Source organism: Solanum verrucosum, unplaced genomic scaffold, assembly GCF_900185275.1.
Source record: "Solanum verrucosum unplaced genomic scaffold, falcon-dt-bn FXZP01000088.1, whole genome shotgun sequence".
Taxonomy (NCBI): domain Eukaryota; kingdom Viridiplantae; phylum Streptophyta; class Magnoliopsida; order Solanales; family Solanaceae; genus Solanum; species Solanum verrucosum.
This window is the reverse complement of record NW_026020077.1, coordinates 1,776,218-1,788,636: the sequence shown is the minus strand read 5'-3', so window position 1 is coordinate 1,788,636 and position 12,419 is coordinate 1,776,218. Positions and strand designations below refer to the sequence as shown.

The 12,419-nt window shown below is 31.6% G+C and overlaps 1 protein-coding gene across 1 annotated transcript; it reads left to right on the top strand.

Annotated features, from left to right (window-relative positions):
• The first annotated feature begins 7,506 nt into the window (after positions 1 to 7,506).
• On the top strand, positions 7,507 to 11,992 carry LOC125823987 (uncharacterized). The gene is made up of 5 exons (XM_049503339.1): positions 7,507 to 7,841; positions 10,103 to 10,139; positions 10,238 to 10,474; positions 10,634 to 10,681; positions 11,311 to 11,992. Exons 1-5 carry the CDS (start codon positions 7,540 to 7,542, stop codon positions 11,800 to 11,802), a joined length of 1,116 nt encoding a protein of 371 aa, XP_049359296.1. The 5' UTR covers positions 7,507 to 7,539; the 3' UTR covers positions 11,803 to 11,992.
• Positions 11,993 to 12,419: the final 427 nt, after the last annotated feature.

The following is a 12,419-nucleotide window of genomic DNA, read 5'->3' as shown; positions in this document are numbered from 1 at the left end:
CTAACCACAACTTGTGGTGTGATCAATAGGTCATAACTACACCTTTCTTTTCATATTACTTGACTTATGTTGATCTGACTCACCTCTTAATTTTTTTTTAATTAGAGGTATATTTTATTAAACTAACCTTATTACTGATATTTTCAAACTCTTACTGCTATTTTTATATAGTATTAAGGGTACGTAGTATGGGAGAAAAGTAATAAAATTCTCTTGATTAGATAAAATAGGAAAGTAAAATGAAACACATCTATATTTAGTATAAGAGCCAAATAGAATGAAATAGAGAGAGAGTACATAGTTAAGTATCTAAATAAACATTGATACTCATTAGATATCATTTTATGAGTTAATTTTACTAGGTATAGAGTATAAGAAAATAAATAGGGTTTAATGATTTTATGATCTTAAATGAAATTACGTATATTGTATCAAAATATCTTCAAATTATGTGGTCTTAAAATATCCTGTAAGATATTAGAATTATGGAACTACTAAATATAAGAAGTGCTCATTCTTTTTACAATAGACGAGTAAAAGTAACACACATAAATTGAAACAGAAGAAATATAAAATTTGAGGAGTTGTCTATGTATTTATCAAAAAATAAAACATCGATTATGCATTGATATGCAGAAAAATGAAAATGAAAAATACATGTCATTCTTTAGTGTAATTGGGCCTTCTTAATGTTTTGGGCTAAACTCATCGGGAGTTATAAACTAGTCCAATGGAACGCGGCCCATGAGTGTCATTTTGTTCATCAACAAAAATGAGGAAATGGGTAAATTGTTGTACAAATGAATTATATGAGATATAGGACTGTAGTTAAGATTAATTTAGGTGGTTGTTTTATTGGTTGATATTAGTGATTGTCAAACTAGCATAATGGATTGGTAGCTCATATGGTGGTAATTGGCCGCGACAATTGATAACTAAATGTTCATAGATGTAAATAATAGTGATAGTTAATGATGATAATGACAACTGGTGACTGATTGGGAATATATAGTAATTGTCGATAATAATTGGCAAATGTATGATAATAATAGTTGGTTGTGATGGATGATAATTTTAAATGGTATTATGTTGTGTGGAGGCTTGGCGATTATTGTTGAAGATGGTGGTTAAGGGATTACTAATAGCGGACGATATCAACACAGGTGAAAGTAAATGGAGTAATGACAAAATTTTGTTTTTGTAGAATTTTTTGAATATTACATCATTTTACTAGCTGAGATCTGAATGATCGATTAAGATGGAGAACTTCATTAAAATGTTGGGTATTAGGAAAGGGATCGTTTGTTTTGTTATATTAGGGGTGGTTAAATTTTGTCCTCTATTAACAAATTAGTCCCGTCCCTCTCATATGATATCTCACCCCTTATTCCTCTACACGCCTAGTTTATTTAAACAATTTCATATTGCTTTATTTTGAACTTCACAGCTAACCTTTTGTCTCATATATAGTCTTATTAAATTTGAGATACCTACTCCTTAATTTAATTTGATATATATATATATATATATATATATATATATATATATAAAAGTTGTGTTTTATTCAATTATTACATGTTAATTCATTAATCATACAAAACATTATCACAAGAGGCTAATTCCATAGTTAGTCTACTATTAATTATTAATATTAGAAAACTCTTTATTCAATTCTACTCATATTGGTGACTTTCAACTACTTGTGATGAGCTTGTTATGGACTAGCTAGCTCTGAGGCATGAATAGACACAAACATCTTAATATTGTATTATTTAAGTATTTGCATATTATGTGTAATATCATCATAAATTATATTATAAATTAACTTTATGATGGTTATAGAATATCTAGTTCTTTACAATTATTATTATTTTTCATGATTATTAGTTAGTAAAGATTCGTTACCCCAATAGAATAAATAAGGTATAAGATAGCTCCCCTTGTTTTGTCACTTGTCCCAATTGAAATTTTTTGATTTTTTTTAATTATTAATAAAAGACCTTTAGACATACTGTCTAGTGTCTAGTGATAGAAATTTACCCCAAAAAAAAGGAAAAGAAAAGAAGAAGACTTCTCATCTTGAGATGTAGTCATGTAGAATATATAATCTCGATTCTCGATAGAGTCATTTCACTCGATTTAGAAATTATTTAAGTTGATAGTTGTTACTTTAAAATGTTGAGGTTTTTTGTTCATCCTGCTTCCCTCCTATTGGCTTTAAAATGTTGAGTTTTTTTGTTCACCGTCCTTCCCTCCTATTGGCTTTCCATCTCCTTATTTTGATGGAATATATGTACTCAATATTCGAACTTAAAGTGAGAACTAAAAAAAAAATTAAAAAAAATAGTACTCGTGAAAATAAGCTTAGGATAGTGTAGACATTGAAATTTTGTTGGACTCTACCAGACGTGTTTAATTCGAATTAGGACTCTCGAAGTGTTCTGTTTCAATTAGAATATTTGGAGACTACTCAACCCTAAACCCTAGTTTATGCAAATTCCCTTAAAGGCATCTCAAATATCTCATAAACTCTTGGGTATTTTTAAAGATCAAGATCTCGAATATTCCGTAAATTGATGGTATATTCATATAGAGGTCAAATCTAAATCATCCTAGTTCGAGAAATACGCCACTAACAACTTTCGAATCATGGATAAATCTTAGGAGAGTAGAATCAAGGGAGAAACAAAATTGTACCCGCAATCTTTATCAATAAAGTTATGTTTCTTCTAATTTTATTGTGATTACAATTTATTTTCTGTCACTTTAAAATTTATTGCAAACATATAGTTTCCCTATGGATTAACAATGTAGGCTAGTTAATCATATATTTTATTAAATGTATCAGTTTAAACCATAGTGACAAATAAATGAGCCAAAAAAATTATAGTTATTCGAGCATTTCAAAAACTAAAAAGCTATACGAGAAATTCCTTATATCATTCATTCGACTTCATATATGACAAATATAGAACACGCGAAAATTGAAAAAGACAATTCTCAATATATGGGTAGACATGTGTGGACTAGATGGAGTCATAGTTCATCAACATCGAAGAAATTGTCCAAAAATTGGGCAACATATATACTACATTCTTATAACATATCAACATTGGTCGTGGTAAAATGGTTGAGATTTCTTTTATTCTTAATCAGAGATTTCGAATTCAAATTCAAATTCTGAATATAGAAGAAAAAAAAGTTGTTGAAAGCGCATCCCTCAAATAATAAACCATAAAATGCACAAATTTTAAAGTAGTCATACTCTAATATAGATATCAAATATCGAATGATAAAAGGAAACAAAATAAACAAAAACATTCTTATAAGATGGTATATATGGTCCTCATGTGGGTAGGGTTGAGATTTGTGTCCTAATTTAGTTTTAGGGTTGTTTGATGGGAGGGCAATGTGGGGACCAAGGAAAGTGTAGATGTGATTTGATTTTGGACCATAGGAGAGAGAGACTTATCAGAAATTTAAGATGTGTAACATATAAATTACATGGCAAAGTCAAAATGAACAAATGCATAGAATGGGGTGACCTTCTGCCCCCCTCAAGGCCCCCAACTTTTTATGTCAATCCCCACTTCCTAGCTGGATACCTGGAAATACCACCTACCCCTTTGATTCATCCAACCATTTCTTTATTTCTCAATGGGGTTCGATATTCATTTAGAGTTGTCCGATTTATAATCTAGATTTCATATAGCATAATGTTTGACTTTTAGAGTAAAAGAGTTCTATATAAAGTCGAGTTTGTTCATAGAGCTTGAACTTGTATGGATGTCAAATAGATGACGAGTTGAGTTGAATTGGGGTGAATCTTTGAAATGTTATATGGGTTGAGATGGACTTGGTTAAAATGAACTAAATAATGGATTAACCTAACCCGTCCAATTTCTTATCAATTTTAATTATTTCATTTCTTATAATTTAATTATGATATAAAACTTTTTTTCTTTATTAAATATATAAAAACAAAACAAAAAATAAAGATATTTTGTTCAAATTAATCAAGCTTTTAGACGAATTGAATTGGACGGATCAAATTAGGTTGAACTAAGACATAACTCACCCAAATTTAATTAGGTTAAGTGAGTCATATTTTTCTGAGCTAATTTTATCACTCGTGAGATAGAGAAATACTTATTATTATTATTATTATTATTAACGGTGATTCTCCCAATAATTGACTATTAGCTTCTCGCCGATATTCTTGTAGTGTAGATCTCTAGGATTAACATTTGAAAACTCCCACATTAGCTTAATAACTACTACTACTATTTTTTTGGTTTTGCTATATATTTTAATAAAAGTATTGACTATAATTAAGTTCAATTACTATCAAAAATATAATTGCATTTTATATATGAAGATCTTCAAAATGTGTACGTACACAAATATTTGAATTAACTAAATTATATTGGGTATTACATCCATGGATCCTCAAAACCTTGCAGAATCAAAGGGAACTTTTGTCATATTACTAATGGACTTTGAATTATTATAACAGTCATTACCAAATAAGCAAATAATAAATCTTCTTTTAAAAGAAGAAAAAAGAAATATTATTTGTAGATAAGTTTGAAACGACTAAGTGGACGTGAGAAGAAAAGGAAAAGATATGATTAAAATTTGACAACCCCATTCTGCTCGTGAAACAACCTAATGATTTATAATTATTTTTCATTTATATATTATTTCCTTCCGAAAGAGAAGAATTGCATTAAGCATCTATGTCGTTTGATTTGCGGAGTAAATTATTTTGAAATTGTAATTCTTAGATTGACTTAATCTACATAAAGGGTGTTGAGTGGAATAAAATAATATCAAGTTGAATAAAATAAGATTAATATCTCAAGATTAAATTTGAAATATATTTTCATTATCCTTGAAAATGCTTAAAAAATGATCAATTAAACAAGTTGCATACTCAGCATAAGTGACATTTTAAGTATATTGTCTCCTCCCCACACACCCAACCCTATCAATCCTCACCTCTTGACCATTCTACCCCGCCACTCTCGAAACCCCACTTTTCATCCCTATCTGCTTCCATAACATTTTACTAAAATAACATATAAATATTTCTAAAATAATATTTTTTATTTATCAAGTATTAAAAAATAAATAAATAATTCACTTATATTTCGTAAAAAATATTTTTCTTCGAACCGAACACGTGCAAAAAAGAGTAACGAATTTGTTGGTTCAACAAGAAGTAAAAGAGGAAAAAACGTAGGTGTGCAAATTGCAGCAACGCAAGAGTTCTTAAAGTGAAGCGACTGGACAATATGCCGACACGTGTACAGTAATAAACCCCAACGTCCGGTGTTCCGTCTTCATCAATCTATTTTTGGCAAATTTTGCACTTTTAATCCTTCAAATATTCACAAACTCAAATACTATCTTTATTGTGATAATTAAATTATCACCTTTGATCCATCTGTTCATAAAAATAGTTTAAATATACTCATATTTTATATAAAGGCATGAAATATATATATATATATATATATATATATATATATATATATATATATATATATTTAACTAATAAAAAATTAAATGTACAATCTGTAATAATAAGGAGACCAAAAGCGTAAAATTTTTCATAAATTTTGATTTGTTTTTTATATAATACAATTTTTGACGTTAGGCAGTATAAGTAATTACATTAAAGTCAAGAAAAGGGGGAAGGTTGAAAGTGAAGACATGTGTTTAAGCATCATTACTAATCCACTGTAAGAATCCAATGAATGTAATTATTATAAAGTTTATTTCAAATAGTCTCTCCCTTTTTTAGTTTTCCACTTTTTAATAGCATTGAAAATAGGCTACTATATCAAGTTTTATTCATAATATAGTTATTCTAAACTATTCACTCAGAAATTTCCTTTTTATTATAAATAAATATAGTTACATAAAAACATTGCAATGTATTCTTTTATTAGTTAAAAAAATAATTTTTTAAAAAAGAGAAGAGAATCTTCATTTTTGAACAAGAAAAGTGAGTTCCTTATTACTTTTTGCTTTAATATTTTCTTTTTGGTGGCTCTTTGAAAAGTCCATTGGAAACTTTGGAGCCAAAATTGAGAAACACAAAGCCGCAATTCATTCTGCAAGAATTCAAAAAAACGGAGTAAGTGTGAGCATTGTCTATTTTTTATTTTTCTTGATTGGTATCTATTTTGGAGTTTGATTAATTTGAATTCACATGAAAAATCCTATATTAAAAGATTAAGTATTACTAAAGACAATTGAAAATCAAAATTTAAATTTAAGATATCTAATTAAGAATGAAGGAGTAAGTATCACAACACTACAACCTCATGCATGGTATCACTTAATTGTATAGAGGTGATCTGTGATTTTTTTTTATTTTATATATATTAGAATTAATTGAAGAGTGCATTTTTTTGAAACAATCAAGAATATTTCTAGGTAAAAGTTTTTTGGAAGGTGAGATTCATAATCCCAAAAGTAAGATATGTAACTTACATGCTATAACATATATAAAAATATTATTGATGTAAAAATGATTTAATGTGATATATAACTCAAACTTCGAGTCTCATCATCCTTTTTTTTAAAATTCACTACATAAATAAATAATTCATAAGTTTATATTTATTTTACTTTTTTTAATTAAGTATAATGTTATTATTTTCAATTCATTTTCTCAACAATTGAGATGACTTCTAGTACTCATTAAGTTATTTCTACATGTCCACTGTATTAAAGTTAGATATTGACTTTTACTTTTAGTTTAAAAAATCAAGAAATGTACTATTTTATCATTACTATTAAGCATTAGTTATTTCTAATTCACTTTTCATTGAGTAAGCCGACTTTATAATAATCATGGTGATGCAATAAAATTGTAAAATCACTATTATATTTTTTGCTTCTTATATGATGTAGGAAGTTAATAAAAATATGGACGAATGAAGCATCATTTTATTTATTGCTTTTTTTAAAATGTCTCCAATCAAACATAAACAAGGTGAATAGTAAGGATAATGTTTATTTTCCTCACGACTTTCTATATCTTTACTAAAGCCTGGTTAATCCAGATTTTTATTACAAGGTTAGTTTCTGGGTGTGGCCTCTCAACAAATAAGCTCAATTCTTAACGCTCAAATGTTTAAACCTCTAATTAAAGGTGAAATATATTGAAACGCTTGCAAGTTGTCAGCTATTCTTTTCCGGTGATGATCCATTATTATAAATGAAAAAGAGTAAGCAGAAAACCATAGTAATAGCTCAAAATTGGTAGTACTAAAAAGTAAGCATGCACATGTGGCCATTGTGTAATGAATAGTTTGCATCACAGCTGGGTCACTCCTTTCACTTTTCTTCATAATAATTTTATCTCTTCTTCCCCTTCCCTGCAAACAAAGGCCCCCCACACCCCCACTCTTCTCACAGGGCACAAATTGCCATCTTCTACAGCAAAATCAATGTCCTATTCCTCTTTCATTCCAATTAACACACTCTAACTAACTTCTTCTACCATTTTTTCATTTGCAAAATATGGGTGGGGTAACCTCGTCCATGGCGGCGAAATTGGCTTTCTTCCCACCTAATCCGCCTTCTTACAGGGTGGTTACTGATCAACTTACTGGTTTGTTGCTGCTTGATACTTTTCCTCACCGTGAAAACGTTGACGTTTTGAAGCTCCCTACTCGACGGGGAACGGAGATCCTCGCCATTTATATTCGTTACCCTATGGCTACTACCACTTTACTTTACTCTCACGGAAACGCTGCTGATATTGGACAGATGTATGAGCTTTTCATTCAGCTTAGCATCCATCTTAAAGTCAATCTCATGGGGTATTTATTCTCTTTTTTTCTATTCTCTCTATTTGGATTTTGGGCAGTTTCAGTTGCCAAATGTTTGCAGAAAATCAAGTTTAACTTAGAATGCTACTGTAAAACAAACAATTCCTTGGGTCTACTAACTGATAATTGCTCCTCTGGAGGTGCAATATCAAGATTGAACCTTTTCTCTTAGGCTGGTGACGCTAATTGTTAGTGCTAATGGATGTTTTCAGATTTGATTCAGCAATTAAACCAGTTTTTATCCAAAACTTTTTTTTTTTTTTTAATCATTTGAGGACTTGGGTCTTTGAGTTATGTGATTTTTTGGTTGTTGGGAGTTGTCAAATTTCGAAGACTTGATCTTTAATTGAATCTTTTCCTATGTGATCTCATGCTTTAATTTCATGATGCATATTAAATTTAACCCTATATGGTTCTTTTGAGTTTCTTTCCTTATTTATTTAACCATCATTTAGCAAAGGCCTTTACTTTTCCCCTTCCCCACTCATCTATGTAAAATTCAAATATCTTAGAAGTGATCTGTTTGTTTTGTCTGTATTTTATGCTTGTGATAGTGTTAGATCTAACGACTTACAGGTCCAGGATAGTAACCAAGCTGGTGTTTACGAAGATGACTTTTAACGACTTCGAAAAAGCAAAGTGTTGGAGCTAAACTGCTAACTGAATAACCTAGTGAAATGCAATTAGAGGTAGAAATCAACATTGATTCCCTCATTTGAAGGATTTTGAAAAGGGAAAGATGCGAGAAATCCTTTGGTACTAAGAAGCTATATGACCTTCAACTACAATTAGATTCAAGGTCGATGTATATATGTGGAGTTCCATTCCTTTCTCTGAATAATTCCGGAGTTAGATATGGGGGAAGTTGTACTTTGTAAAGTCATGAAATTTAGAATGCGTAGATACAGCCAAAATTTCCTTGGCAAGGGATAAACATAATGCTTAGTGGTAAAGGATGATTTCTTATGAATTTGATGTGTAGTTTCCAGGGATCCTATTTTGCCAATACCTTAGTTTTGACTTTTGAGATATGTACGCTGGATCTTCATGTACTTGAAAGATTAATAACTTAAAAGGAGCCCTATATACTACTTTGGGAGGATAAATGTCCTTTTCTTCCTCTGCATACTATGAGAAAAAAGAAAAAAAAAGGAAATATATGGAATTATACACTTTAATCTCGAATAGAGTTCTCTTTGACAACAACAGGATTTGCTTGACTAGGATCTCTGATGGAAATGTTGGTATTGATTAATTTTAGAAGAAGAAACATAAATTCAGAGTAATGGGATTCCTTGGTGGTTTTTGTGCTCTTATTATGTGTTCTGTAGAAGTTGAGAACCTCTCAAGATTGCTATAATCAAATTATTTTTCATAGCTTAGGGAAGGGGTTTATGATGTAACATGCACATAAATAGGCATATATGACTGGGAGAGAAGCAAGGATTGATTATGTTTGATGATAAGCTTTTCCTTTCAGCATTGGTCTTGCTGTAGTAAATAATGGATTCTGTGTGGCTTGGTTTGACTACTTCAACTGAGACTGAGGGTCTAGTGTAGATTGTGTGCTTTCCCTTGGAACCTACCCCTATTAAAGGTCATCTAGAAAGTTTGGTCACAAATGTATGAAAGCAAGCTTCTATTGGAGCTATCAAAAATCCCTCTATTCTGTTCTGCTCATTACAGCTATACAGAACTCAAGTAAAATCAATCCTGTTCTAGGATATTTCATTTGACAGAATGGGGTATTATTGACCTACATTTCCTTTAAAGATAGGTCTCTCACGACCACCACAAGATTTCTGGTGAATCCCGGTATGCGCCCCTTACTAGCATGCGTTCCATTGGGTATAATTTCCCAACATTTTCACATTATTCTGGTTTTGTGAAGTTTACTTTCTTAATCTTGTGTCATCTTTTTAAAAAGAAAAATATTTATTAGTAATGAGTATGCTGATGTTAGTTCAAGTTCCTACCAACAAATAACAATTTCAGTAAGTAAAAAGTTAGAGGTAGCTGAGATTCTCGATCCATATGGCTAGTTCATGATTTTGAACTCAAACAAGTTTCATCTTTTCTGTTCAAACATTTCCCAGTTCAGGGATCTGGCATGTATTCTGTCTGAGTTCCTCATAGGATCTAGCACCTTAAATAAAATTAATTGTTCTCTTCATTGAGCCAATGAATTCGGAAAATAGCTTAGGTATATATCCCCTTATTAATTACTTTGTTTTGTGTTTTTAATGATGTAGGTATGATTACTCTGGCTATGGACAGTCATCTGGCAAGGTAATTGGCAATAGAATTTTCCTGGAATACTTAACGTAGTCTCTGCATTAAGTGCTCAAGTGCATGAATTGAATTTGATCTCCAAATGCTTTATGCAGCCAAGTGAGCAGAACACTTACGCAGATATTGAAGCTGCATACAAGTGTCTTGAAGAGAGTTATGGCGCAAAGCAGGAAGATATAATCCTTTATGGACAATCTGTTGGAAGTGGTCCCACCGCGGACCTTGCTGCTCGTTTGCCTCGACTTAGAGCAGTTATTTTGCATAGTCCAATCCTGTCAGGCTTAAGGGTCATGTATCCTGTCAAACGCACATATTGGTTTGACATCTATAAGGTAAAATAGCTGTCAATTGATCTAGGCAACTCTTTCATATTATAGCTGTAAGATTCACCTTCCTGTGCCTGGTAAATTATTTTGTGTTTGTTATTTGTTATAAAATAGTACACATTAAAAATCCGTCGCTGAACTTGAATTACTTTTTGTGCTGTGCAGAACATTGACAAGATCCCATTGGTTAAATGTCCTGTCCTGATCATTCATGTAAGTATAAACTTCGTCATGTACTCACCAGTTTTCTACAGTTAATTGTGTGGTTCCTGTGGTAGCAATAAATGAGCTTCTTGAATTAATTAACTGGCAAAATATTGATAGATAATGCAAAACATGCATGGTGAGGCTCTGTGTGATGGGACATTATGGTAGTTTACTAGGAAGAAACTGAGTCTGAAGGACTGTGTTTAACACATTCAAGAGGGAAACAAGAGGTTTTAACAGGAAATAATAAATGGAAAGTCAGGCCAGTACATTACTGGAGTTGCATGAAATGGTTTTTGACTTTTTATACTTCAACCCCGCCAAAATTCTCCACTGGGATGGGAAAAAAAATACTAGTTAACAGGCCACATTTCTTATGAAGTGAAACATGTTTATAGATGAGCAGTTCAATCGATTAATTAACTAGGTGTCAGTCCCCAACTATTTGGGATTAGCCATATGAATCCTCTATATCCATTCTACTCTATTCAAGCTTTATATCATCCGATTTGTCTACTCCCATTTTCTTTATTTTCCCCTTCTTTGCATGTGTGTTGCTCAATAGCTTTATTTGTATGGTCATCTAAAGTAATTAACTTCTGTGGTCTTTACATGAGTCTCTTCATGTTGTGCAGGGCACTTCTGATGAAGTTGTTGACTGCTCCCATGGGAAACAGCTATGGGAGCTATGCCAGGAAAAATATGAACCATTATGGCTCAAAGGGGGAACACATTGTGACTTAGAACTATACCCCGAATACATTAGACATCTGAAGAAGTTTGTATCTACAGTTGAAAAACCACCTTCTCAGAGAAACTTATCAAGAAAAAGTGTTGACAGGCCTGAACAATCACGGAAGAGTACAGACTGTTATGAAGGTCCAAGAAAAAGCACTGATCGGAGAGAGAAACCAAGAAAAAGCACTGATAAGTCGGAAAAGTTGAAAAACTATGAGTACAAGTATGCCAATGATGATAAGCTTTCGAAGTTAAGGATGTCTTATGACCAAGTAGAGAGGTCTAGGAGGAGCGTGGAATTCTTTGAGAAGCCTCGAAGAAGCATCGACCAACAAATGGAAAAAGCACGAAAAAGTGTGGACTGGCTAGATAGAATAAGAGCTGGTTGATATATTGTAAATTTCATGTTCAAGTCAATTGTGGGGGAGTATAATAGTGCAACAACTTAACAATTAATTTATGGTTATCGAGTGTGATTTAGTTAATGTTCAATGGAGCATATCTGTTTTTTTTTCTTTGTGCTTCTTCCTTCTGTTATGAAAAGAACAAATGAGAAATATAGTTTGGCATCTCATTACAGTTTTGAGTTTGATCAAGCTGCATTGCGGAATTTATTAGCAGTAAATCTTCATGTTGAGGGGTTTTGAAGTTTTTGTCCCTAAATAGTAGTAGTAACGAGAAATTCTCAATTGTAGGCCTTTGCTTAATATTGTGGTTTTAACTTGCAACTAGCTAGTTGGGTAACTTGTGGAACTAATTACTTTGTGTTGATGGAAGGACATTTACTCAAGGAAAACATAATTATCGTCTTTGCCCGTGCAGAAGTTGGGGGTAAAGTGACTTCTTCTCATCTGTTTATGCTTTGGTAGGACGAGTTACCCAGTATTTGTGTTATTGGAAAGAATCTGGTACCTTGATGAAGTAGTTGAGAGAAATTGGGAGTGAAAGGTGTGTGATTTGGAGAGGAGGGTATTGCAGCCTTGCAGACACCGTGCATCCCTTTACT

Coding starts and splice junctions, on each gene's coding strand:
- LOC125823987 (XM_049503339.1), top strand. CDS start 7,540: ATGGGTGGGGTAACCTCGTCCATGGCGGCGAAATTGGCTTTCTTCCCA. Junction 10,140..10,237: donor ATGGACAGTCATCTGGCAAG/GTAATTGGCAAT, acceptor TGCTTTATGCAG/CCAAGTGAGCAGAACACTTA. Junction 10,475..10,633: donor ATTGGTTTGACATCTATAAG/GTAAAATAGCTG, acceptor TGTGCTGTGCAG/AACATTGACAAGATCCCATT.